Genomic DNA, 26,196 nt, shown 5'->3' on the forward strand with positions numbered 1-26,196 from the left:
TTGGTACGAAATATCAAAAAGCAAAACGTATTTTGTCCAGTACAAATATCACTATAACCAATATTATCGGATGTAATGATATATCGGATATTATGATGGCAACAAAGAATCAAAACATGCATAACACACTATATTATTATCGGCTATAGTGATAACTTTAAAATACATGCAGCAATAATATCAAAGGCCCTATTTTTTTCCTTTATTCACGTTGCTTATTTTTATGGTGATACGTGACAGAACAACAAGGACAATCAAGGCTTGTTTGCTGCTACTTCAAGTTTCATGCTCACGCAATCATCAGGAAACTTGAAGTAGCAGCAAACAAGCCTTGATTGTCCTTGTTGTTCTGTTGTGTATTACGCTCTGCCTTTGTGGTGTTGAGCACTGTCAGCACTCTGGGTACATCCTCCGGTATAGTGATACAAGCCTGTACATGCATATAACAGAATTTTTTTATGGAAATGCGGGCACTGTCAACTATGCAGCACGCTCATTTGTCAAAACGCCATGCTGGAAGTATTTCCTTACCTTTCATGTGTCGATCGGAAAAAAGAAGAAAAAAAAATCGATCGTATCGCATATAGTGATGCATCGGTTGTAGTGATAAAATCACGGAAATCAAAAGGGTACGCTATAGCCGATACAGACTGTATTTGTAATAGCGCTCCTAGCACCACACACATGCACACCTCTCTGTGCTCTTGAGCACGGCACTATTTTATTCATGAGGTCGGATTTCTCTTGCCAGAACTGTAGCTACGTGGTTGCTGTCTTGCTGATGTGTCATCCGTTTACTAGATTTTTTGTTTTGTCGTCTCTATGCTTCACCATTCTAACCAGGCCTGGAGCCGATGCGAATGGGTGCTGATACTTTGTTTGTCAATATTGGAGAGCGATGTAATGTGGCTGGATCTCGTCGTTTTGAACGCCTCATCACATCCGGAAAGTATGAGGTATGTGAAGTATTGGCTTACTTTCTTGTTTTTTATTGGTACCATTTCATTGTCTTGGGGTGTACAAGGGTGTGCTTGTGTCCATATATCCGTCTGTCTTGCAGCACAAGTTGCTATGCCTTCTGCTGTAACATCGCTGTCGTTGCCTCCGACGATGGGCGTCAACAGTCTATTTATCAGGCAGAGACTGAGCGAGTTGACCGTGGATATATTCAATCATTTTTCATTCTTACACTCGTAATTTTTTCGATTTCACAGCGAGTTTTTCCAGGCAGTCCACACAGTAAAGCCATAAACTCGGAGCATGGCCGGCAGGATTTCTTCTTTTGTTTTGCAGGATTTTTGTAATGGACTAAATGTATGAGCAAGTAAATGGTTGATGTTGCTATGTGACTCTACTGTTTGGACGTGCAGGAAGCACTGGCAATTGCCAAACTTCAGGTGGAGAACGGTGCCCAGGTGCTTGACATCAACATGGACGAGGGAATGTTGGACGGTGTGGCGGCTATGACCAAGTTCGTCAATCTCATCTCATCTGAGCCTGAAGTGTCACGAGTAAGTACCTAATATAGTACAGTACCAGTAGTATACCCCCCCCCCCCCCCACACACACACATACATGTATACCCCCCCCCCCCCCACACACACACACATACACATAGATGTATACACACCACGCATATACACACACAAGTACGTGTAGGTTTGTTGTATGCCCAGTCGGCGGCCACATCTTGGCAGGAGGAATCCAATGAGTGAAACTAGGTATAGTAATGACTGTACTGACTGTACACTTCATAGGAGTGCAGAAGTGCAGGAGTGCAGGAGTGCAGGAGGTGAAAGATTGTGCCAGTGCCCAGTAGTGCTGAATTGAGTTGGCATGTCACGCAGTGGGAAGCGACAATTTCCGTGACGCGAAAAAAGTCGGTCCCTCATGATACTGCCATGGCAATTCAGTCATGCGAGAGCAAATTTCGACGGCAGTGTATGTCGTGAGCTATACAAGAAGTATCCTGTTATTCCTGTGGCTTCACCCACCTTCCTTATTTGCCTTGGTGAAACAATGGATTCTTGTAGAGATTGCGGGAGGGTTGGACACTGTATATATATGGTGGTTTATATGTGCACGAGTAGACAGCATGTATTTGTAGTTTGTTGCGCTTGCCATTTGTCCCCATTTGCCGTTTCTCGTGAGCACAGAAGCCTTCCAGTAACAAAGCTAGCCTCCGGATTTATAGTTGGAAATCCCACTTGGTAGACTCACCATTGATCCATGTATTGGTCTCGGTGTCACCACATGGCTTCTTTCACTTGGCGCATAGACGGTTCTTGGTTTGTGTTCACATGCTTGTATTTTTTAAACATTGTGCCGCTTTGTTGCTGTAACGTTGGTTTGTACAGGTGCCACTTTGCATTGACTCTTCGAACTTTGCTGTTGTCGAGGCCGGCTTGAAGTGTACCCAGGGTAAATGCATCGTGAACAGTATCAGCTTGAAAGAAGGAGAGGAAGACTTCCTGAAGAAAGCCACTATTGTTAAGCGTTACGGTGCTGCTGTGGTGGTCATGGCGTTTGACGAAGTTGGCCAGGTTAGTAAAACTCTTATATCAATGATTTTAAAAGTATACATTCAATAATGTGTTACGAGAACAAAATAAAGTGCTAGCACGACATTCCACTGATGAATGTGACATGGAAATCGATATTGGAAAACTTTCATGACTTCGTTGTTGTGTGGCGATGACAGCAGAATTTGTTCTCTTTATTGCTTTTATAAAATTGTTGTCTCCGCGTCGATTATTTGGGTATGCAAGTTGGTGGGTTTTCCTGCGGTTTTGCGCCTTTTGCGTGCTGGTGCCAGGGAATGTGGCATACGCTCTCACTAATGCAGTGAACGTGCAGTTTTCATTCAAGCGGCGTGGCTATGCGGATACGCACTGTGATACCCACTCATACACATGGCTCAATCTATTCTACTCACTTGTGTGGTGTGTGGTGGTGTGGTGTGGTGTGGTGTGGTGGTGTGTGGTGTGTGGTGTGGTGTGGTGTGTGGTGGTGTGTGGTGTGGTGTGTGGTGTGGTGTGGTGTGTGGTGTGGTGTGTGGTGGTGTGGTGTGTGGTGTGTGGTGTGTGGTGTGTGGTGTGGTGTGGTGTGGTGTGGTGTGGTGTGTGGTGTGGTGTGGTGTGGTGTGTGGTGGTGAGATGTGTGGGGGTGAGATTGCACGACAGACATTTGTCTTAGGTGCTTGTACTGAAAGCAGAACATTTCCAGTAGACCAACTACGAATGCACGCTAAGCCCGGATTGTTTCACTCGGGATGACAATCTTCCTGTAAACATTCCTCATTCGGCCAATGATTGAATAAGTGTGTATTCAATTTGTAATGTGTTGCTCTTGTTCTTGTTGTTGTTGGTGGTATTGCTCACGTTACTCGTGTTGTGTTGTGTCCTTGTGTTTTGCTACTGTTTGTGTGATACCAGGCAACAAGTACTGAGGACAAGGTCAGGATATGTACTAGATCGTATCGACTGCTTGTTGATAAGCTGAATTTCAATCCGAATGATATCATCTTTGATCCGAACATCTTAACGATTGCCACAGGAATCGAAGAACACAACAAGTATGGCATTAACTTCATCGAGGCAGTGCGCGAAATCAAGGTATGATGATCGTTGTGCCGTAGTCTGAGCACTACTCAATGTATGTGCTCTCACACGTGTGTTTGTGTGTGTGTGTGTGTGCGTGCATGCGTGGTGGGTGGGTGGGTACATGCGCACGTGTGTGTGTGTGGCTGGTGTGGGGGGGGGGGGTGCATGCGTGGTTTGTGGGTATATGTGTGTGTAGCTGGTGTGTGTGTGGGGGGGGGGGGGGGGGGTACACTCACCATACAAGAGATATCAAAGAATGATTGGATCCAAAAGTAGTAATATCACCATAAATTTCTACTTCCCAGTCATGTTGGACGTCGTCCCTTTCATGCCCTATTGTCAACACTGCTGGCCGTGTGATGCCTCTTTTAGGAGTTGACCGGGATACATTTTGCATTGTCCGTATTTACTATTTATGCATTCTACAGGCAACTCTTCCTCACTGCCGGTGTAGTGGTGGTCTCTCAAATTTCTCCTTCTCGTTCCGTGGTATGGAAGCTGTGCGAGAAGCTATGCACAGCGTCTTCCTCTACCATGCAATCAAGGTTGGTATTTCGGTGGCATGTTGCTGCTCTTGTTGCTGCCACTGCGACTGCCACTGCTGCTGCTGATGCTAGTCCTGTAAGAGGCGAATCTCAAACGAGGCACACAGTTCAGGGCTCACCACGACTGTACAAAGCGTGGCCAACGGGCATTTGGACTCAGGCCAGTCAGGGATCATAGCAGTCACTTGTCATCATGTACTGCTGGGCTGACTGAGCAGTTGTGTTCAGTTGGTCATCATCCAATGCCTTTACATTGACATACCACTGCTGTTTTGCATGACTTGTGTTACAACCCCACCATTGATGTCGTTATGTTTGCATTCAGGCTGGCCTTGATATGGCTATTGTTAATGCTGGAAACCTCCCAGTTTATGATGATATTCCGAAAGAGCTACTGGACATGTGCGAGAACCTACTCTGGGACAAAGATCCGAATGGCACCGAGAAACTGCTGGAGTATGCTCAGGTTAGCCAAGGGCCGTTCTCATTCTAACCTCTATCTTTCAATTTCCTGTCAATGTTTGAACATTGAGATGCGTACACGTGCCATCCCAGTCCTGAACACATGATTAAATGTGTCTTTTTGCTGCCTTCTTAGGGAGCATCTCATAAGTTCGCACTTATTTTGTAAACGTAACGCATTTCGAATAGACTTTACCCCCCTACCTCCCCCCTCTATTCGAAAGTCTTATCGCACATTTTCCGTGTGGATCTAATACTGTACTGTGCATGTCCATGCCCATGTACAACATTAATGTGCACTGTACGTGGACATGAATGTCAAAGACTAAGTGAATGGCATACAGACTACTTACCGTAGTCAGTAGTACCCCATCTACATGATATGACTGTAGATATTGAGTACAAGTACAATGAATGATATGTACACGCACATAAACAGAGTTCCTCCACAACAACTAGTGTACTGACTCTGTAAAAGCTAGCCAGGTACACAGTTTGATCAGGCTGGTGTGACATTTGACACCTCTGAGTAGCCTGCATGCATGCAGTGTATGCAAGGTAGCTGATCTCCAAACACAGGTCAAAATATAGATGTACACCTAAACACACTCATTTGCTGAAGTACTACAGAACATGCACTGCATGCACATTATGTACACATCCAGAAAATGTGCGAATTGTCATTTTTCTATTCGAAAAGGGCGTTACCCCCCTACCCCCGTTTCGAAATGCGTTACGTTTAGGAAAAAAATGCAAACTAATGAGATGCTCCCTTAGGTGTTGTGTGTATGGATATGCACGTGTGTATGTAGTAATAAGATCCCATGCATTTCAGGCCCAGGGCCAGCTCCCGAGGGTCAGTACGGCCCCAGGTTGGCTACAGGGGAGATCATTTCCCTGTGGCCAATTTTGCTATCATAGCATGATGCCTATCTAGCTCTATGCTGCATCATATCTGGTTGTGTCAGCTGCACACATTCCCCTAGTAACAGATATACAGCTAGCAGCACAGTAGTAGTCCTCACTAGACAAGAAGAACAGTTGATGAGGGAAAGTCTAGTGAGGAGTGTACAAGGATGAGGGAAAGTCTAGTGAGGAGTGTACAAGGATGAGGGAAAGTCTAGTGAGGAGTGTACAAGGATGAGGGAAAGTCTAGTGAGGAGTGTACAAGGATGAGGGAAAGTCTAGTGAGGAGTGTACAAGGATGAGGGAAAGTCTAGTGAGGAGTGTACAAGGATGAGGGAAAGTCTAGTGAGGAGTGTACAAGGATGAGGGAAAGTCTAGTGAGGAGTGTACAAGGATAGCCTATTACTGTAGAGCGGCTAATTTCAGCGGTTGTATAAATTTTAGCGTTTTCTGAATCAGGACCAATTCGCGATGACATTATGTTAGCAATCTAAGTCTCAGAGTTTAAAAAAGAAAGAAAAAAAAGATGACTAATACTGCAGTGTACTTTGAAGTACATGCAAAATTTCTATTGGCGCGGCAAAACTTCAGCGAAAACACTCCTTTCGCTAAATTCGCTAAGATTAGCCGTTTTACAGCACACTGGACATTCCATGGACGCTGGAATTTGTAAAACTGACATGGCCCTTGCTGTTGTTGTTGCTCTTGTTGTTGCTCTTGTTTTGCTGTTGATGATGATGTTGATGATGATGTTTGCGACTTTGCGCTGGTGCTGCTGCTTCTGCATCTGCTGCCGCTGCTTGGTGGTATAGAACATGAAGGCAGGCGCAAAGAAGACAGGTCCTACAGATGAGTGGCGGCAGAAGAATGTTGAGGAACGCTTGGAGTACTCGCTTGTCAAGGTGGGTTGCTGTTTTCATCAAGAGCGGTAGACCTTTGGTCTTCTCTCTGTATTATCCTTGGCTCTCCATCTGAGTCTATCAAGTTCTGCTTTGTTGTTGTTCTTGTTGTTCTCTAGGGTGTTGATAAGTTTGTTGTTGTTCCTGTTCTCTAGGGTATTGATAAGTTTGTTGTTGTTGTTCCTGTTCTCTAGGGTATTGATAAGTTTGTTGTTGTTGTTCCTGTTCTCTAGGGTATTGATAAGTTTGTTGTTGTTGTTCCTGTTCTCTAGGGTATTGATAAGTTTGTTGTTGTTGTTCCTGTTCTCTAGGGTATTGATAAGTTTGTTGTTGTTGTTCCTGTTCTCTAGGGTATTGATAAGTTTGTTGTTGAAGACACAGCAGAAGCTCACCTGTGTATCGAGAAGTACCCGCGGCCACTGAATGTCATTGAAGGTCCTCTTATGAAGGTATGGTGTATGGAGTGTTATTGTATCGTTAGTATGTTGTTGTGTTATGACTTGACATTACTGACTCGTGGTCATCCAGAGCAAATGAAAAGCTGGATGGACCATTAACACAGCACGTCGAGGCAGAAGTGCTCCCTGCTCTGGTTCACATGTGTTGGAGAATTCGCTGCCGTCCGGTGAGGTTGAATAACGCTAGGCTTGGTGTACTCTGTGCCCCAAACTCCGAACAGCTACATGAGTCAGTTTTGTACATGAGGAGGTTGAAGAGAGATGATGATGGATGGCATTTCGCCATTTGCACCGTTGATGTTCTAATCCAAAAATGTGTTATGATTCAATTCTTTGGGCCTAGTCACACATGCACTCAAAAGTAACAGTTCCGCTGAAACAACGCCGCAGGATCGGAAAATACCATGGCAACTGTGAAAAGCGGAACTTTCGCTTCAGCGAAAACTCAAATCCGCTACCTCCAACATCTTGGGAGCGGCGCTCTCGCTTCAGCGGAATACACCACGTTCTGCTGCATATGGGTGTGCTATGACTATGATTTTTTTTGTGCGTATGATGTGCATACGATAAAAAAGCATGGAAGATATTCATGGTCCCGTACCGTATGCACCACATTCCACTTCACTCCCATTTTTCCGCCAAAGATTAGCCTCCCCGGTCTGGATGTGTGTGGCCATGCACACATAGTTTCGCTGGAGAGGCACAGGCCTCGCTGTCGAAGTGGAACCCCTGTGCATGTTTGACCGGCCCTAACAAGCTGCTGCTGCTGTAAGGACCAAACTCCAGCAAACTCACTGTAGGGATCGCCACTTACTCTGAGTCTATCTTATGTTTTACCCTATATTTCTCCCCTCATTTTTCATCATTGCTCTATAGTATATTCTATAGGATTCATGCCTGCACTCAGCACTGATTCATGCCTGCACTCAGCACTGATTCATGCCTGCACTCAGCACTGTGCTGTACTGTGTGTGTTGTGTACAGGGCATGAGTGTTGTAGGTGATCTCTTCGGAGCGGGCAAGATGTTCCTGCCACAAGTGATCAAATCTGCACGTGTCATGAAGAAGGCCGTTGGCTACTTGATTCCGTTCATGGAGGAGGAGAAGAGGAACCGCATCAATCAAATGCGCGAGTCAAATCCTGACATCGAGAGCAATGAGGTAAGTGCCTGTCACACATATCCCTCTGCTTGTCGTAACAGATTTGCTACAAGTCGTGTACTATAGTCCATTCACCTAATCAGAGCCCATAGGTTTTTCACAGTCTCACTTCATTCTTATTCAAGATCGCGATGTCGAGGACGTATACTAGTATAGGTCAGAAATATGATAGCCGTTGTTTTAATTAAGCCTAAGATGAAGTGAATACGGTGAAAATTGATCAAGATATACGCGAAAAGTACTGTTTCAGAGTTCAGACACATGTTTCAGGGGCCCAGGTTTGGCGAATGGATAATAGTACTTGTAAGTGTTCTTTCATGGGCCACATACATCAAGAATAACCTGTCGTATGTGTCGGTTATGCCGTGCTCTACCATCCATGTTTGCCATTAATGGCTGCCCATTCCTATGTAGCAGGGCATTCAGCTTTGCTGGCATAAGGCTTCAACTCTGCTAGGAATTCTCTTTCAAAATTCGGTACTGCTAGTGATTGTGTTGCCATTGTAGCAACAAAGCAGCTGCATTGTGTACATGGCTACATAATTGTCTACATGGCCTCTTGTCGCGCGTTGCATTGCATGCACCGTAGTGCATGGGGTGACCTTTGTGCGAAATGTTGTACCCCCCCCCATACTATATTTTAAAACTTAAGTTCTCTCTTGTCTTTTACGTGTGCACATGTACATGCGTGCCTACGTGCGGGTGCGTTTGTTCATGCGCGCGCGTGTGTGTGTGTGTGCGTGCGTTTGTGTTGTCTCTTAGAGCATGTATGCAGGAACGATAGTGTTGGCAACAGTAAAAGGCGATGTCCATGACATTGGCAAGAACATTGTTGCTGTAGTACTGGGCTGCAATAACTACCGGTAAGACTGTGAGAACATGATTGACCGTGTCCTTGTGTCCTACATGTGTCTTGCTGGTGGGATTAGGAGGGGGGGGGGGGGGTGCATGGGTACGTGCCCGTGCATGCGTATGCATGTGCATATGTTCCCAGTTGGTCCAGTCAGATTTGTAAGTCCCACTGCAACCAAATTCTGCTTGCCCTTGTGTTTTTAGCTTTTATGATGTTTTATCATACACATTCTGAGAAATAAACGTGTACATGTGTATACTGCATACACGAGTGGTACTGAGCTAGGCATATAGTGCATGCTACTGTTCCCGGGGGAAACTGCGATTCCACGAATGCAAGTATTTCAGCGGTTTGATATAAATCCAGGTAGTCTGCAAAGTTTTCTGCGGTTTTTGACGTTTTTGTTTTATGATAACATTGACCAGTCCTGAGTCTATACCAGGGAGTCGTACTCAAACTAGGGAGGTGACACGGCACAGACATCCGTGTCACAGGGGTTGCCTCGCACACGTTGTTATTTTTGGAATAGTCCATCCAGTCCGAAAGGTCATATGCAGATCGACTTGCCTTCTGTGCTTCACCTCCAAGCGTGCTGCATGGGTGTCTAGTTTTTGAAATTTTTGAGGCAGCCCATTTCGTTTACAGCCCATCACTCGCCAGTATTCTTTGAAAGACTACCAGCAGTTTTTTAGCTCCTGCCATGTCCGAACTACTTGATAGCAGTGGTGGCAACAGCAGCAGTTATGAGACGGCATGTAGTGTTGCGGTAACTGTTCAGAACTGTTCAGAGTCATATCCTAGGCTAATCCGAATACTAAAAATTGACCCAAATTGCACATAACACGAAGCTGGTTTTTGAAAAATGTAAGTCGTATATCTGCCCCATTTCTTCTTTATGACTTGCACAATGGTCCAGTTTGCCTAAATAATACATTTATAGCAGGGGTTAAGTACCATATTAGAGAAGTACAGCCAGTGATATTGTCATGTTGAAATACTACAATTTTGACACGAATTACACATAACACGAAGCCAGGTTTTGAAAAATGTAAGTCATATATCTGCCCCATTTCTTCTTTATGACTTGCACAATGCACTAGTCTTCCTAAACAATACATTTTTAGCAGGGGTTAAGTACCATACAAGAGAGCTACATTGTACATCTAGTCATACTGTCATAAACAGCCAGCATTTTTCCTGCAGCAGTCACACCACCATCGTCATTATTTCCACGGAAATCCTCTTCCATTGTCAGCTCCTACGTCGTTAGATACAATGTAGGGGGCTTTAGGACCGGCTCCTCAAAAATAGAGAACCTGAACAAGCGTACTCGGGACCTCTGAGCAATCGTAGTGTGCCTGAGCACTCCAATAAAAACTTGATCAATGGCAAAATCGTTCCCCACAGAAAAATCATACTTTGCGGGTCTTGCGTTGTACGCTTCGAGGTGAAGTACAGAAGGCGAGACGATCCGCATATGACCTTTCGGACTGGACTGGATGGACTATTCCAATAACAACGTGTGCGAGGCAACCCCTGTGACACGGATTTCTTGTTCGTGTCACCTCCCTAGTTTGGGTACGACTCCCTGGTCTATACGTATGAGTTGCGTGCGCCCTACTTTTAAAAACTTTCTTTTTGTAAATTTCCTTTTCACTCTCTCAACCCTCTTGATGAAAAATAGGGGGCTTTCTGGCAGGCAAACTATGATTTCAGGTCTTTTGCGTGGATTTTTTCAAATTGGGTGAAATTTTAGGGCGATTTCAGGGCTTTTGCGTGGATTTTTTCAAATTGGGTGAAATTTTAGGGCTCGGAAACTACACTACACGCCTCGACCAGTATTGCCAAAAATCCGGTATACTGTATCATCTGTTTAACCCCAAGTGACAAGCAACACAATACAAAACACAGACTGCACCTGACACATAGTCAAGGAATCGCACTGCTGTAGATTCATACACTAGCAGCATGTCTAGATACGAATCACATGGGAACTACTAATAATTTTCATAACAAACGTGTTGTCTACTTCAACGGCAAAGTCAATCTACGTCCGCACTCTTTATGTTTGTATGTTACTGCTGTACAGGGTGATTGATCTGGGAGTGATGACACCATGTGACAAGATCCTGAAAACGGCCATTGAAGAAAAAGCTGGTGAGAACTTGCTGCGTATTTTATTTTGTATGATGGGTGGTAGGTGGTTGTGGTGTAGTGGTGGTGGTGAAGTTTCTGAATTTCTATTTTATTTTAGTCATTAGCCCCGAGCTTTCTGTGTGTGTGTGTGTGTGTGTCCGTCTATCTGTCTGTCTGTCTGTTCACTATTGGTTCAGAAAGCAGGCCTAGACTCTATATTGAACAGAATGTGAAACTCCCTACAGATTGATTTCTGATGACTGGTCTTGGGGCATCGTGAAAAGTTGAAAATTGTACTTTCAGGTATTCTTATCTTCTTTGCTTGTACGTGCTTTCAGATGTCATTGGCCTTTCTGGGCTGATCACTCCATCCTTGGACGAAATGATCTATGTGGCGAAGGAGATGCAGCGTAGTGGAATCAAGTTACCGCTACTTATTGGTGGTGCCACGACATCTCGTACACACACAGCTGTTAAGATTGCGCCTCGTTATGCATCACCTTGCATCCATGTGTTGGATGCATCCAAAAGCGTTGTTGTGGTAAGTAGGGAGGATGCTAGAATGTAAAGCACCAGCAGCACCTCATCTCACAACTTGCCCCAAACAGGGGAAGTGTTTTTGCTTATTTTGGGGACAGGGACAACTGTGGCTGCTGCTTGTTTCGTGGATTTCAGAGCTGGCCCGACTCACCATACAAGTGGTGTACATGTAATAGCTTGGTGCTCCATAATGAAACAGGTTTCGCAAACGGCTCAGTGCACAACCCCTAAGAGTATGCAACTGTATCTACAATGTCTAGCTCTATCCAGTGCTGTGACAGCAGAGCTCAGAGCTCCCCATGCACATGACATGACATGACCTATCTGTAATTTAATAGATTACGCTAGGAAGCAATGTGAAGTGACCAGCAGACTGCCAATGTTCCACATAACATGTATGAACTTCGAATTAGCCTTATGTAGCAGTAGATTTTATGTGGCACTACCGTTTGTGATACATAATAATAGAGAGATTCTGCTACACGGAACCGCGTATCAAACTCCGTGTCAACTGCAGTGAAGTTCGACACGGATTTTTCATACGTTGCACCGGTTCTGCTGTACGTAGCATGCTGGTAGCATGCTGGAACACCCCGCCACATGTACTCTGTACGCTCAGTTTTCACACGGAGTCCAGTCCGTGTGAAGCATGCTTCACACGGAAAACGGTATGAAAAAATCCGTATGAAACTTGATCCCGTACCGCAGCGATGTTTCCATACGTACTTTGGCACGTTTTACCGTGTGGCAGAACCTCACTACAGTCCATTTCAAAACTATAGACGCGCAGTGTTTTTGAAATATTTCAAATTTGGCTGGAACTTTTTGAGAATAGTTTTCGGAATATTGCTCCGGTCCGCTCCACAATTACTCTCATATAGTTTCTAAACGATTGGATAACAGACGCCCAATTTGGAAAAGTTTATGCACAAAGTGATCACAGATTTTATGTGGTATAGATGCTGGCATAACGGCTTTTGCCTAGGTACGCGTCTATAGTTTTGAAATGGACTGTAATGACAATATCCATCGAATGACTGAGAGGAGGACATGTGATATCATCTGTGTTACCAAAAGAATATTCGTTCGTTCGTTCGTTAAGCCAAAGAATATTCGGCTGCTAGGTTTTGACATTCGTTTCCCACTAATGTACTGATTTCATTTCCGGGAAGGGTTGGGTGAAATCTGTTTCTTCTTGTAGTTGTCTACAACGTCAAGATAGTATCAACGTCTTGATCAGTGTTGCCCATATCAGAGTGTCTTTACTTCGTGTCTTTTTCTTCTCGTTTGGTACGCTAAGGTTTCCTCGCTGCTGGATGAAGTACGCAAGGAAGAATTTGTGGAGGATATGAGCGAGGAGTATGAGGATATTCGTCAAGACTATTACGACTCTCTCGAGGTACCGGTGCAAATTTACTTGTATTGTTGCCTGATATTTTCGTCCATGGAATCCGGACTCAAAATTTGCTTCATCCGGCATGAAGACATGCTTGCACCAAAATGAATCGTTACCGGATACCCTTGGTGCAGCGGAAACAATCTTGATATGCTAAGATTCCTGTGATGCAGGATGCATGTTGAACCCGTAACATGCATGCCAAGTTGCGAAACCCCAAAGACTTGTTTTAACTGACCTCGGCCCATGGATGATTTTCACTCCAAAGAAGCGCACTATCCACGGTATCTTCTGGAAATGTTTGTTTCATGTTTCTTTCGATTTCGCACTCGAAAGTGCAAGCATTCACGCTAAATTTCTTGTTTTGTGACACCAAGCGAAAATTCCCACAAACGTTCGCCGAAATGGGAAGAGTGCACCCTACCAGATAGGGACTTGTGCGGAGTAGTTCTCTTGAAGTATCATTTCGTTCTTGTAGAAGCGCAGATGAATATGAAGCTTTCAGAACCTGGAGCCTTTCAATGTACTTGTAGCTGCGTTCAATGACAGTAAACCAGCATGGCCTTTTTGTAAGAGACGCACGCAAGTGCTCGCTGCTGCACTAGTGAGTAGTGCATTTCATCGGTTTATTCATCAATACTTTAATAGGGTTGCATTCGCTTGGGAGTAAGGGTTGATAGTATCACAGCCTTCTCAGACTCAGACCATTTGAGTCAGAAGACTACAGGTTCTGAAAGTTTGTTCATACTTCTATAAGAGCAAAATCACAACCCGGCATGTTGTCTTGTTTTGTACATTTTTTAAGCGTTTGTTTACGACTGGCCACTGACAACTTGGAACTACCAAAATCTCTTTGTGCCAAAATAAGCTGTTATATTTCTTTTTCATGATTCCGTGTTTTCTACCCAGGAAAGGAAGTATGTCAGCCTTCAAGTGGCTCGCAAGAAATGTGCACAATTTAATTGGCAGACCTTTGAGGCAGGTTAGTGTACGGGCTGGCGAATCCTCTGCAACTTGTGCATGAATATGCATTCACACACATGAATATGCATGCACATGCATGCACGCACGCACACGGGTGGTGGCAGTAGCGATGGTGACAGCAGGTCGAGCGGCAGGTGACAGCCCTGAAGCAGAGGCAGGACAGTAATGGACTGCTAAACCCTCGCCACTCGGGAACCATCGGTCGCAATGAGACACTGGCAGGCACATTTTGCTATGAGACTGGTTGTCCACGCTGCTCAAGTATGTGTTTGTGTCTCACTAGATGACTGTAGTGTTAGAACTGCTGAGAGCACACTCGCCACCTACAGCAGGCACTGGCATCGGGGTAGCAGAGATGTCAGCTGCATACGCTAACCGCCAGTCCGAGCGGGAGTCACAGGCAACTTTAAACCAATCTGCCTCGAGGCCACGGGTGCGGAGATCTTTGACGGTGCAGTCCTTCCACCGCCGGCGTGGGCCATGTGCTGGGCGACGAGAGAGCTGGGTACCAAACAGTATCTGCTTCAGCAGGCGAATGTCCTCCAAGCGGGCAACATGACCCAGCCATTCAAGATGACGGTGTCTCAGCTTGCTTGCGATCGTCTCTGAGTCAATCAACCACTGAAAGAGCTGGGCATTTGAGATATGCTCACTCCACCAACGCTGGCTAGACACTCCCAGGATTGATCGCACACAACGCATGTAGAACACAGAGAAGCAGTGGATGTCCTGCCTGACTGGGGCATCAAACACTCTGACTCATACCGCAGTAGCCATAAACACATGCATTGGACACCTCACTTGACATGGAGATGTAGCTGGTGGTTGCTGAACACAGCTCCTCGCTGCAGAGCACCACAAGCACGGGAGGTACTGGCGATACGGGCGCTGCCATCCTACGACCATCTGCCGTCATGCGACCATCTGCCACCACAATGTATGAGGCAACCCAAATACTTGAATTCAGACACACAACAGTGACATTCGATTTCGATACCGGCCAGCCGCATTTGGCGCCCGGTCAGCGGCACACACACACACACACACACTGTACTGTATTGTATTGACAGCTACCCTAACGGGTCACGCCGCCCTCCACCCAAGCATGGGTATGATGAGGGGCAGTGGCAACAAAAACAAAAAAAACAGCAAGCAGAGAGAGATAGCAGGAGAAAGACAGCGATAGTAGTACATCTGGTGTGCGACGTATAGAAAAGAGAGATGACAAGAGATACGCACGAAAAGGAAACAATAATTATTTGAACCTGTATTATTGCAGTTCCGAAACAATCAACCAGGTGATGGAGTGTGGGCACCCGAAGTCCCACCTGGACTCCACTGGAAGAACATTCCACGCAGGGATATCAGCGATAGGCCAAGCGTTGAAAAACAGCCATGAGGACACATCGTCTAGAAGTCCACCGCGCTCGAACTGAAATTGCAGGATCAAACAATTTCCCACGCGTTGTCAGGCAGCGTAACTCTTCTCCCTGCATCACCATCCATCTCCAGCAGCCGTCTCCACTCACAGCTCATGCCTCTGCCACCACTGTACTCCGAGCTTCGCAGTTTGAAACCATTCGGGGGTCAGCTAAACCACCACGAATGGAGAGACGAGGACGACAACGGTCGTGACAGAAAAGACACTGCCCTGGCGACCGCGTCGCGGAACCCTCGCCCCAGCACACACACACACACACACACACACACACACACACACACACACACACACACACACACACACACACACACACACACACACCTCAGTCTCAGACCTCAGACATGCCCATCGCGGAAGCGATGATAGCGAACAGCTATGTTAGACATAGCAACTTGTGCTGGAATTACACCATTCAACAGCTTGCAAGGCTGATGAATTGACCGCCACTATTTTTAGCCTGGTATCCACCACACAGCTGTTGGAAGTGACTTTTTCTGGCCAGTGAATCACACACACACACACACACACACACACACACACACACACACACACACACACACACACACACACACACACACACACACACACACACACACACACACACACACTCTCTCTCTCTCTCTCTCTTTTCTCTCTCTCTTTCTCTTTCTCTCTCTCTTTTGTACTAATAGTACCTGCCATCTGTGTCTCCAGGAAACAGGAGATGGGTACAGAGCAGTGAAATGATATTTGACCGTTGTACAAATTGAGATCGGAATGAAGTCCAGCATTGATTTTTCCTGTTTTCATGATCTCGTGCATTGCTTCCAGTGGCTCCTAAGTTCTGTGGCTCTCAAGTGTTCAAGGACTATGACCTGAACACGCTGCGAAAGTTCATTGACTGGAAGCCATTTTTCGATGTGTGGCAATTGCGTGGCAAATATCCCAACCGTGGATTCCCTAAGATCTTCAAGGACAAAGATGTTGGTGAGTTTTCCTGCGTTCACTGGTCTGTGCACGTATATTACATTTATAGTTTCCTTTTCTGTACAGAACACGGAATGAGGCTTGGGTGCAACTCTGAGTACAACCCCAAATCGATAGCCAGGCAACACTACATGTACTACTAGGAAGAGCTCATAACCCCCAAGAATGTGCTACTCCAGTCAATGGGGTCTGTGACTGCAGAACTTCACATCACATGACAAACCCGTACACACTATCTGCAGGAAGAATTGCTACAGTACTGTCGGGTGTCAAAGAACGGAGTGCCAAAGAATGGAGTGCCAAAGAACGGAGTGCCAAAGAATGGAGCGCCAAAGAACGGAGTGCCAACGAACGGCCAGGCTAGAATTTCATCAAGCACAATGTATGCACGGCGACTTGACTGTGCATAGACTGCAGTGTATATGAAAAATAATAAGAATGGCCTAGGCTAGGAGGCTGACCTCCCGTTCTTCGGCTAGTAGAAGAGGGCGAAAGCAGCATGCATGTCAAGCACTGGTGTACCTAGGCTATAGGGAGGGACAGTATGCGAATTTGAGTCTACTCATGTTGACTCGGTATGTAGTGATCAGATCTGAGATCTACTTGCAACTACTCCTGGCTGGCGTACACATAATGGAAGGACACTCTCATTTCCAAATAGCAACATCCCCATAGCAACATCCCCATAGCAACACGCCGCACAGTGATAGATACTCTGAGCACATGACGGAAAATCCGCAGAGAGCGGTGTCTCCACTATAACGGCAGAATCTGCAACTCCCTTTTCAGGTCCCTAAGCCAATGCAGCTTCAATAACAAAAAATAGGATTGTTTATAGGAGAGACAAGTCACAACTGCTCCGCAGCATATTTTCTCTAATCAGCCATGTGGAACGTCAGTACCGTCCGTCAGTGTTGTGCTATGTTATCGCACGAGCTGATCGTTCAGTAACTGGTGGTGTTAGTGGACATTATAGCGTAACTTGTAGTTCCCTGGTCCTTTTCCTTTCTATAAATGTCACATTGATTGAGTTTTGTCTTTTTCTAAAAGGCCTGATACGAGGTATATCTTGGGCCGGCTGTCTTTGGGTCTCTTTGCATTTCATACATGACGTTGCCTTGTCCAATGAGAAAGGGGTAGCGAGAGACTGGGGGTCTTTTCTTGTACTGGATGTGAAGGAGCAGTTGTCAGAAGAAGTACATCAATTGTGTTGCACAACTGCTCTTGTGGTGTGGTAGTTTTACTGTCAGCATAATGCACCAGTATTGCTTTCCCAGTATTGGGTCCTGAAACACATTTTGGAGTCAACGGCTCAACAACTCGGTGCTCAGTTTTGTTCCTCATTTGCAGTCCATTTGCTGTCCTTTTCTTTGAATTGTTTGTATTAATCCTCTCCTTTCTGCTGCTTATTTATTGCGATGGCAAGGTGCTGAAGCACAGAAGGTGTATGACGAAGCAAACACGCTTCTTGATGACATCATTAATAACAAACTTCTTACAGCTCGAGGACAGGTTAGCTTCTACCCAGCGCAAAGTGATGGCGATGACATCATACTGTTTGAGGACCTGGAGTCGCTGGCGGCCGGTAAATCCATGTCTAGGCTGTATGGCTTGCGTCAACAGGTTAGTACTGGAAGCTGATGATCTTGCACACAGTGTTTGCAGTATACATGAAGTACAATGGATAACATGTCAGTGTGTCAATGTGTCAATGTGTCAATGTCAATGTGTCAATGTGTGGCATCTTTACCTACATACATGTAGTACAGTGCTGGCAACTGAAATCCAACCCCCTGAAGACCCCCTGAGCGGTGGGTTCACATCCTTTGCGAATTGAGCGCACCGCTCAGGGGTCGGATTTCAGTTGCCAGCACTGTAGTACGTCACATTGTGAGTAGGTGAATGTGAGTGTATAGCTTTCTTCCTCCAATTTAAATAAAAGGATGATTTTTTAAGTCAATGCTGGTATATCGCTTGCACCCTAGCTTAGTGGTTAAGAGTATCGCTGGTCATGGCCAAGTTCCAGGGCAAGTCCCGATGAGGACAGTCAAGTTTCTATTTAAACGCTTTCCCTTTACAATTCCTGGTTGAGGATTGTGCAATGTTGCAACATGTATGTAGTCCACCTGACCAAGAATTTGCTGCACGCACCGAGTCACCAAGCGCCAGAAATACATGTACCTTGATTGGCTTAAGTGAATGTTCACTATAAAAGCTATTGATTTTTGTTACTCTATTTCTGCTGGCATTGCTGCTGCTGCTGCTGCTGCTGCTGCATGTATTGCATGTATTGCATGTATTGCATGTATTGCATGTATTGCATGTGTTCCACTGTTGGCGTTGCATCTCTGCCTCTCCTGTATCTGCTGTCTCCTTCCTCTGTGTTATTGCCATTGTGAAACAGTTGGAGAAAGAAGCAGCAGCTGTTGAGCCCTACACATGTCTATCTGACTTCATTGCGCCAGTGTCTTCTGGAAAAGTCGATTACATTGGCATGTTTGCTGTTTCAGCAGGCTTTGGTGTGTCCGAGCTGTGTGAGGAGTAAGTGATAATTGTTTTACTGCTTCCCTCATGTTTCTACTTTCTAGTGACTATGCACAGCTGGTGTGTCTGTCTTGATTCCAGACTAGAGAGCCCAGTCACCAAGAGTCCATAAGCCCTGGAGTTTGATATCAGTACATGGGGCTGCATTTGGATATTTGGAAATTCCGGATAATTCGAAGAAATTTGAGGTTGGAACGAGAGAGCTTGGAAGCTCAGGGCCCTACGCTATGCTTTTTTGCCTTGATGACCTGGACAAAAAAAAGCATAGGGATGTTATAAATTTTTCAATTCTCCTATTTTTTTCAAGGCATTACCTGGGATTCGAACCCGCACAATCGCTCTACATTCATTCCCCGATACACTTCGCATTCATACTCATTCTTCCAAGTTGCTTCACGTTATGATCTTGCGTTTGAAAGCCCTATTTGAAGTGGCCAGCTGTTTGTGGCCAGCTGTGTTTGATGGTACGGTACGGTACGGGACAGGTACGGGAGCCAGCAAATATTGTGGCCAGCTGTTTGTGGCCAGCTAGCTGTGTTTGATGGTACGGTACGGTGCGGAAAGATACGGGATAGCGCCAGGCGTGACACAAACAAACAAACAAACAAACACCAAATTAAAGCTGTGTGGACCCTGGCTAGCGCCAGACGTTACTGAAGTAACGTCTTCTGCATAGCTACGGGAATAAAAGGGAATAAACCTGTCTGTATGTGTGGTTAGGAATAGCATACACACTACGTATAGCGGTCTATCCTTGTGTTGTTGCTCTGATGTCAGTAATATTGTTTTTGTATTCATTTCAATTTGCCTGACTAGGTACAAGAGTCAGATGGATGATTACAATGTCATCATGGTCAAGGCCCTTGCTGATCGCCTAGCTGAAGTATGTACTATAGCAGTTCTGTTGTTGTAAAGTGCTGTTGTGAGCCAACTCATGGCCTTCATTTTACTCACTTTTACTGCGTAGTGCCTGTGCCTGGCATGGCCTTGGAGTATTCTGGTGAGCCACACAAGGCTTTAGTTGGCTCCAGCCTCTTTGGATATGAAGTGATGCTTCTGTTCTTAGTGCATCACCTTCACAGTCGTTCAAGCTACAGTAAATTATTATTCTGACCAGTGTATTATGCTGCACAGTGCTCTGGCCATGTAGGAACAAAATTCTGCAAACATTGCATTTTAGTAGTTTTAGGTGTTTAGGCTGAGCCCCACGTACTGCTGTATTATTGTTACAATTGGCCATGCCCAAGCAAGCTCTTCAAAATATTTTTGATTTTCAAATTTCCTTCGTCTTGGATGCATTTTTCTTGACAGACTTGTTTGCTTATTATTTTGAAATGGACTGTTTTAGTTATTATTTATCCTCACTTCATTTCTTGCAGGCTTTCGCAGAGGAACTTCATATGCAAGTGCGACAACATCTCTGGGGATATGCACCGGATGAACAGTTGCATACTGAAGATCTACTCAAGATCAAATACGATGTAAGTTTCAAGTTTCTCCCAATTAGTGCGGACACTTCCTGCGCATTGTCTTTCATCAAATTAGGTGTGGGGAACTCAACTTGCCCTGATATTCACTGAATCTGAAATCTATGGAGCTTTCGAGCGAACCTTGCCACGATCAAGTGAGCTATTGAGAACTCAAAAAGGTTTGCTATCCTCCAGAGTGGATAGAGATTTCAACCCGCCATGTACACAAAATGAATGGCGCGTTTACATGACGCATTGCGCTTGACCCGGGTTGAAATTTCGCCCCGGGTTGATTTTGAAATCAACCCGGGGCGAGAAAATCGTACAAATGTACTTCTGTGCGTATCTCGCACCAGGTTTGAATAGCACTGCACATGCAAATTTCGCGCGAAAGTATTCGCGTGACCATACAGGACTCTAGAAGTGGACTTTTGGCGGCATATCAGTATTTGACCCGGGTCAACTGTCTCCATGTAAACGCTCACCTATTTTGTCTATCGTACAGACTTTCAACCTGGGCTGAACTCGAGGCGGATTGAAAATTATTAAACACAGCCTTACTGGGTTTTTTTTGGTCGATTTTGCAGTTTTCGACAGCTAGCAGTTTTCGACAGCTTGTCAGGTCTCATCAGCGGAGTTCAGTGAGACTGGCTGAACCTACCATCACAATGTACATGTATTATGTGCATGTGTGTGTGTGTATGTGTATGTGCACGTGTGTGTGTGTGTGTGTGTATGTGCACGTGTGTGTGCGTGTGTGTGTGCACGTGTGTGTGTGTGTGCACGTATGTGTGTTTCCGCATATTAGGGTATTCGCCCTGCACCAGGTTACCCTAGCCAGCCAGACCACACCGAGAAGAGAACTATGTGGAAAGTCATGGATGCCTTTGCCAAGACTGGTATTGAGCTGACTGAGTCACTGGCTATGTCTCCAGCCGCTTCTGTCTCTGGTCTCTATTTCGCACACCCACGCTCCACTTACTTTGCCGTGGGTAAAGTACTGAAGGACCAGGTATGCGCTGTTTATTATAATTATATTATGAACTTTAACGCTCTTTTAATGAGCTCTTTACAGCCTTGCTGCTACCCACAGTCAACTGGGAACTTGTGGCCAGGCACAAGGGGTACATGGATGTAGCTAATGGGGTTTCTTGGCACTTGTGCCAGTGGTTGTGAGACTTATCCACTCACCCCCACCGTTAGGCGCTGCATCTGCCGCTAGGGTTTACTGGGTGTTAGCGGCCGTCGTGAGTTCCCTTTGGGAACGGACACAATATTTTTCTTTTCTTTTTTTTAACCGCAATCAGTAATACAAGCTGGATCGACATTTGTGTACACTGTATTCATGTATTGTAAAACTGTGGAGACAATGTGCAATAAAACGATGAAAATGTGAAGAAATTGTGTAGAGAAAAAAAGGAATTCAAACAAGTTTTCGTACAACACTCATCAGGAATCTTCGTTGTACTATAGGACACTGAAAACAAAGGGTTAATATTGACATCTGGACCCAAAAGACTCCAACCCAGACACCTGTTCTCTACGTGATTTCTCTACGTTTCACGTATAGCAGAATTTCACTAATACCGTAAAGTACCGCCAGAGCGCCCCACCATCTCGTCCTTTCGTGGCCGCCTTGTGGAGGTGGATTTCTGTCTGTAGTTCATACGACACGGACCTTGTACAAACATTGCACATTGTGCAGTCAATCCGTACCCAGTTTACCTTCGAGCTCCTCATAAAAGCATACCAAGTGTGACCTTAGTATGAAGGTTCTCACATCGTACAAACTTAGTAGCATTCTGCCATACAATTTTCTTCCCTTGGCTGTAAAATCAAGGTGGGGCGCTCTCGCGAGACGGGGCGCTCTGGCGGTACTTTACGGTATTGGTATTCTTCAAACGTTTGCCAGTGTGCTTTTTCTTTTCCAGTATACAAGATAAGACTATAAAAGTATTAGTCCTACAGTGCAAATTGTAATTTTTTCCTTGATTCTTTGCCTGTTCGGTTGTCCAGGTGGAAGACTATGCACACCGCAAGGGAGAATCACTGGAGGAGGTGGAACAATGGCTTGGTCCTATTCTCGGCTATGAGCCAGCATAATGTATTGCTTACAGAGCTAGCTTACTTGACTTGTGTGGCAGCGGAGCAAAGCCAAGTTGCTCCATGCTGCCAAGTTGCTCCATGCTGCCAAGTTGCTCCATGCTGCCAAGTTGCTCCATGCTGCCCCTTTGGAGCATATGCTTACATGTACATGGTCCTGTATACACTCAGACACCCACACCCACACACACACACACCCACACACACACACACCCACACCCACACACACACACCCACACACACACACACCCACACCCACACCCACACCCACACACACACCCACACCCACACCCACACCCACACCCACACACACACCCACACCCACAGGACCTGTGGAATGATTCCAGAATTAGAAATAATGTTTCATCGATTTCATTTATTCTTCTCCATCTTCAATCGAATATATTATTACCTCATGTCATCTCATGTGATAGCTTTGTATTGTGTTTTTATGCCGTAATCCCTTTAGGACAGTCCCCAGTTTAGTGGTTGTAGGAATGCAGGAATGGCAATTTAGTTCCAGCTCTATTTATTTCATTGTACTCTTTTAAATTATTTTCCATCATTTTGCTGTGCTGCTACCCTATTTATTGGTTGTCTGGTAGAACTCATTGTGCCCCTCTCTCCCCCAACTCATTGTGCCCCCTATCTATCCCCCCAGCTCATTGTGCCCCCTATCTATCCCCCAGCTCATTGTGCCCCTCTCCCTATCTATCCCCCCAACTCATTATGCCCCAACTCATTGTGCCCCCTCTCCCTATCTCTCCCCCCCCCCCCAACTCATTGGGCCCCCTCTCCCTCTCCCTATCTCTCCCCCAACTCTCCCCCAACTCACTGTGCCCCTCTCCCCCCCCCCCCCCACACTCATTGTGCACCCTCTCCCCTCTCTCCCTCCTCCAGTAGTGTGGTGGGACCCAGTCACTCTGTACTGTTGTTGTTTTTAATGATGGTAACTCTTCTGTGCGCAATAAGGTGTGCATTGAACATCTCCTCCTCAGAAGGAGTGTACCGGGGAACGTGTAACACAATACTCAAAATGCTTCAATGCATTGTGTGTTTATATTGTGTTTTTAGTAAGGGTGAAAGTTGGCACTGAGATCCCGAGTTCAAGTAGTCTGGTTTTCTCCAATCGAATATTCGAGTACAGTCGTCCCTCTCTAATCCGGCACCTTTTGCAACGGCATTTTCTGCTGGATAAACAAGAGTGCTGGATTATCAAATCCTGCCCTCCAACCCGGCCCACCTGTTAAAGGGGCAGTTAAGGCAAAAATTAAAATTTCACCAGTTGTAGTCTTCGGGGTGCTGAGTCGAATGGTCTTGGTCCGAGAAAGCTGAGACGCTCCCTTCCTACTTGAATCCCAATCGAACTCGCGCACTTCCACCGAAACTGGGTGAATGCGCCCTACTAGATGGGGATTTGTATGCAAAATGTCACTAAAAGCGCCATTTCGTTCTTATAAAAGCACGGATGACCGCGATTGGCCCATATGTGGTAGTCTTTTGGACGCTGAGTCGACTGGTTTTGGTCCGAAAAGACTGCGATGCAGCGTTCCTCCTTTATTCCCAATCGAACATGGTTGAAGAAGCGGTCACGTGCTCCTGGGTGCCCAAATCACCTGGTCACCACGCCAGCAGGCGACAACTTTCACACCAAGGTTCAACTCGAGTGACAGGACTGCACCCAAAAAAGGTCAAACAGGCTAGTAAGTTGTACCCTGCAGGCACGGTGACCAGGTGACTGGTGTACGCATGAGCACGTGACCGCTTGTTCAACCATGTTCGATTGGGAATAAAGGAGGAACGCTGCATCGCAGCCTTTTCGGACCAAAACCAGTCGACTCAGCGTCCAAAAGACTACAACATATGGGCCAATCGCGGTCATCCGTGCTTTTATAAGAACGAAATGGCGCTTTTAGTGACATTTTGCATACAAATCCCCATCTCGTAGGGCGCAGTCACCCAGTTTCGGTAGAAGTGCGCGAGTTCGATTGGGATTCAAGTAGGAAGGGAGCGTCTCAGCTTTCTCGGACCAAGACCATTCGACTCAGCACCCCGAAGACTACAACTGGTGAAATTTTAATTTTTGCCTTAACTTCCCCTTTAACATACATGTTTGTGTCGTACGTCAAAACATAGGGATTTTCTGTATCAATCCAAGTACTGTACATGTACTTTTTGGAATACATGTCTTTTTACATACACTTGGGAATATCCTCTGCACTGGTATAGGATATTCCCAAGTGTATGTTACATGTGTTGTGGATGTTACAATGCTCCCTGGCGGTATGCGATGTACAACTGCTGGATTAGAAAATCGAATTTATGTACAATTTGAGTGTTTTGTTGCAGAAAATCGCTGCGGAATTCAAGTGCCGGATTAAAGCGTAGAAAACGAACTGAAAAAATCCGTTTTGCCAGAAAGTGTGCTGTTTTGCAAGGGTGCTGGATAAACAAGTGCCGGATTAGAGAGGGAAGACTGTATTCGAGTTTCTTCATTCCCTAAAAAAAAAGCACACCAAGGGCCTTAAAATCACATGATACAACCCTGATTGAACCGAGTAGCAGTCATTTTTCTTGGGTATATTGGTTGGTGGGTCATTTGGGCTCTCACTCGTGAACAAAATAAATGTCTGCACATCAATATCTGCCAACTCCTGCTCTGAAACAGCAGATTTCTGTGGTAAATACACATGATGTGCCATGTACAATGTATAAACGAGTACTGTACTCTGATTTCTTCCGAGTCGATTATTTTGAAAAAAAACGAGCGAGTACTCGAGTATTAGGTATAATTGTTTCACCCCTAGTTTTAACAAACCTTCATTAGGCTTTTCCAGTACAATCCTTCTGAAAACGAAAACATTTTTAATTATAATTATGTTAGTGCATGACAGGGAGGGCCTTATCATTATTTTTTTATACGAAAGTCCACTATATTCCCGAATATGTGCGAGAAGTGGTGGCGGGGCCAGGCTGCTCTGCCGACCTCAAAGGTCTCGGCGTCTACGCAGACAAAGCGCGTATGGCTTGTTACTGCCCGAGGGCTACCCTGAAGGGCACAAACAAGCCATTACCTGCCATGCACTAACTATATTTTTAGAACGAGGTTGCATGACTTTATTATCTCCCTTGCATTATGCCTGTGTACCCTAAATTTGGCAGTTTTGTGGTTTATGTGCAGAAAGAATTGGTATGGTATGATAGGACATTTCACACCAAGGTTCAACTCAAGGTTCAAAAGTTCAACTCGAGTGACAGGAACGCTGTAAAAGTTGTAGCCTGCAGGCACGGTGACCAGGTGACTGGCGTACGCACGACCACTTGACCGCTTACTCACCCGTCACAGTGTTCAATTGGGAGTAAGGGCAGAACGGTGCATCGCAGGCTTTTCGGGCCAAAACCAGTCCACCCAGTGTCCAAAAGACTACAACATATGGACCAAAACCAGTCGACTCAGCGTCCAAAAGACTACAACATCGCGGTCATCCGTGCTTTTATAAGAACGAAATGGCACTTTTAGTGACATTTTGCATACAAATCCCCATCTGGTAGGGCACAGTCACCCAGTTTCGGTGGAAGTGCGCAAGTTCGATTGGGAATAAAGGAGGACGGGAGTGTTTCAGTTTCCTCGGACCAAGACCATTCGACTCAGCACCCTGAAGACTACACAACTGGTGAAAAATTGATGAAGTAATCCAATGTCACTTCAGCTCATACGATCTTCCTCCTTA

At 45.5% G+C, this 26,196-nt stretch overlaps 1 protein-coding gene across 1 annotated transcript in view; it reads left to right on the top strand.

Moving 5' to 3' along the window:
• Positions 1–23,505, top strand: part of LOC135822630 (methionine synthase-like) — a 46,794-nt gene extending 23,289 nt beyond the window's left edge. The window contains exons 13-33 of the mRNA XM_065335441.1: positions 844–956; positions 1,371–1,511; positions 2,358–2,543; positions 3,435–3,614; positions 4,031–4,147; positions 4,473–4,613; positions 6,328–6,417; positions 6,765–6,863; positions 7,857–8,033; positions 8,796–8,896; positions 10,976–11,043; positions 11,361–11,563; positions 12,863–12,961; positions 13,868–13,940; positions 16,194–16,349; positions 17,776–17,972; positions 18,754–18,890; positions 19,710–19,776; positions 20,273–20,374; positions 21,171–21,374; positions 22,379–23,505. Of these exons, the coding sequence (XP_065191513.1) occupies positions 844–956; positions 1,371–1,511; positions 2,358–2,543; positions 3,435–3,614; positions 4,031–4,147; positions 4,473–4,613; positions 6,328–6,417; positions 6,765–6,863; positions 7,857–8,033; positions 8,796–8,896; positions 10,976–11,043; positions 11,361–11,563; positions 12,863–12,961; positions 13,868–13,940; positions 16,194–16,349; positions 17,776–17,972; positions 18,754–18,890; positions 19,710–19,776; positions 20,273–20,374; positions 21,171–21,374; positions 22,379–22,465 (2,738 nt within the window). The 3' untranslated portion in view covers positions 22,466–23,505. The remainder of the gene's footprint in view (positions 1–843; positions 957–1,370; positions 1,512–2,357; positions 2,544–3,434; positions 3,615–4,030; positions 4,148–4,472; positions 4,614–6,327; positions 6,418–6,764; positions 6,864–7,856; positions 8,034–8,795; positions 8,897–10,975; positions 11,044–11,360; positions 11,564–12,862; positions 12,962–13,867; positions 13,941–16,193; positions 16,350–17,775; positions 17,973–18,753; positions 18,891–19,709; positions 19,777–20,272; positions 20,375–21,170; positions 21,375–22,378) is intronic.
• Positions 23,506–26,196: the final 2,691 nt, after the last annotated feature.

This window comes from Sycon ciliatum, chromosome 1 (assembly GCF_964019385.1).
Source record: "Sycon ciliatum chromosome 1, ocSycCili1.1, whole genome shotgun sequence".
NCBI lineage: Eukaryota > Metazoa > Porifera > Calcarea > Leucosolenida > Sycettidae > Sycon > Sycon ciliatum.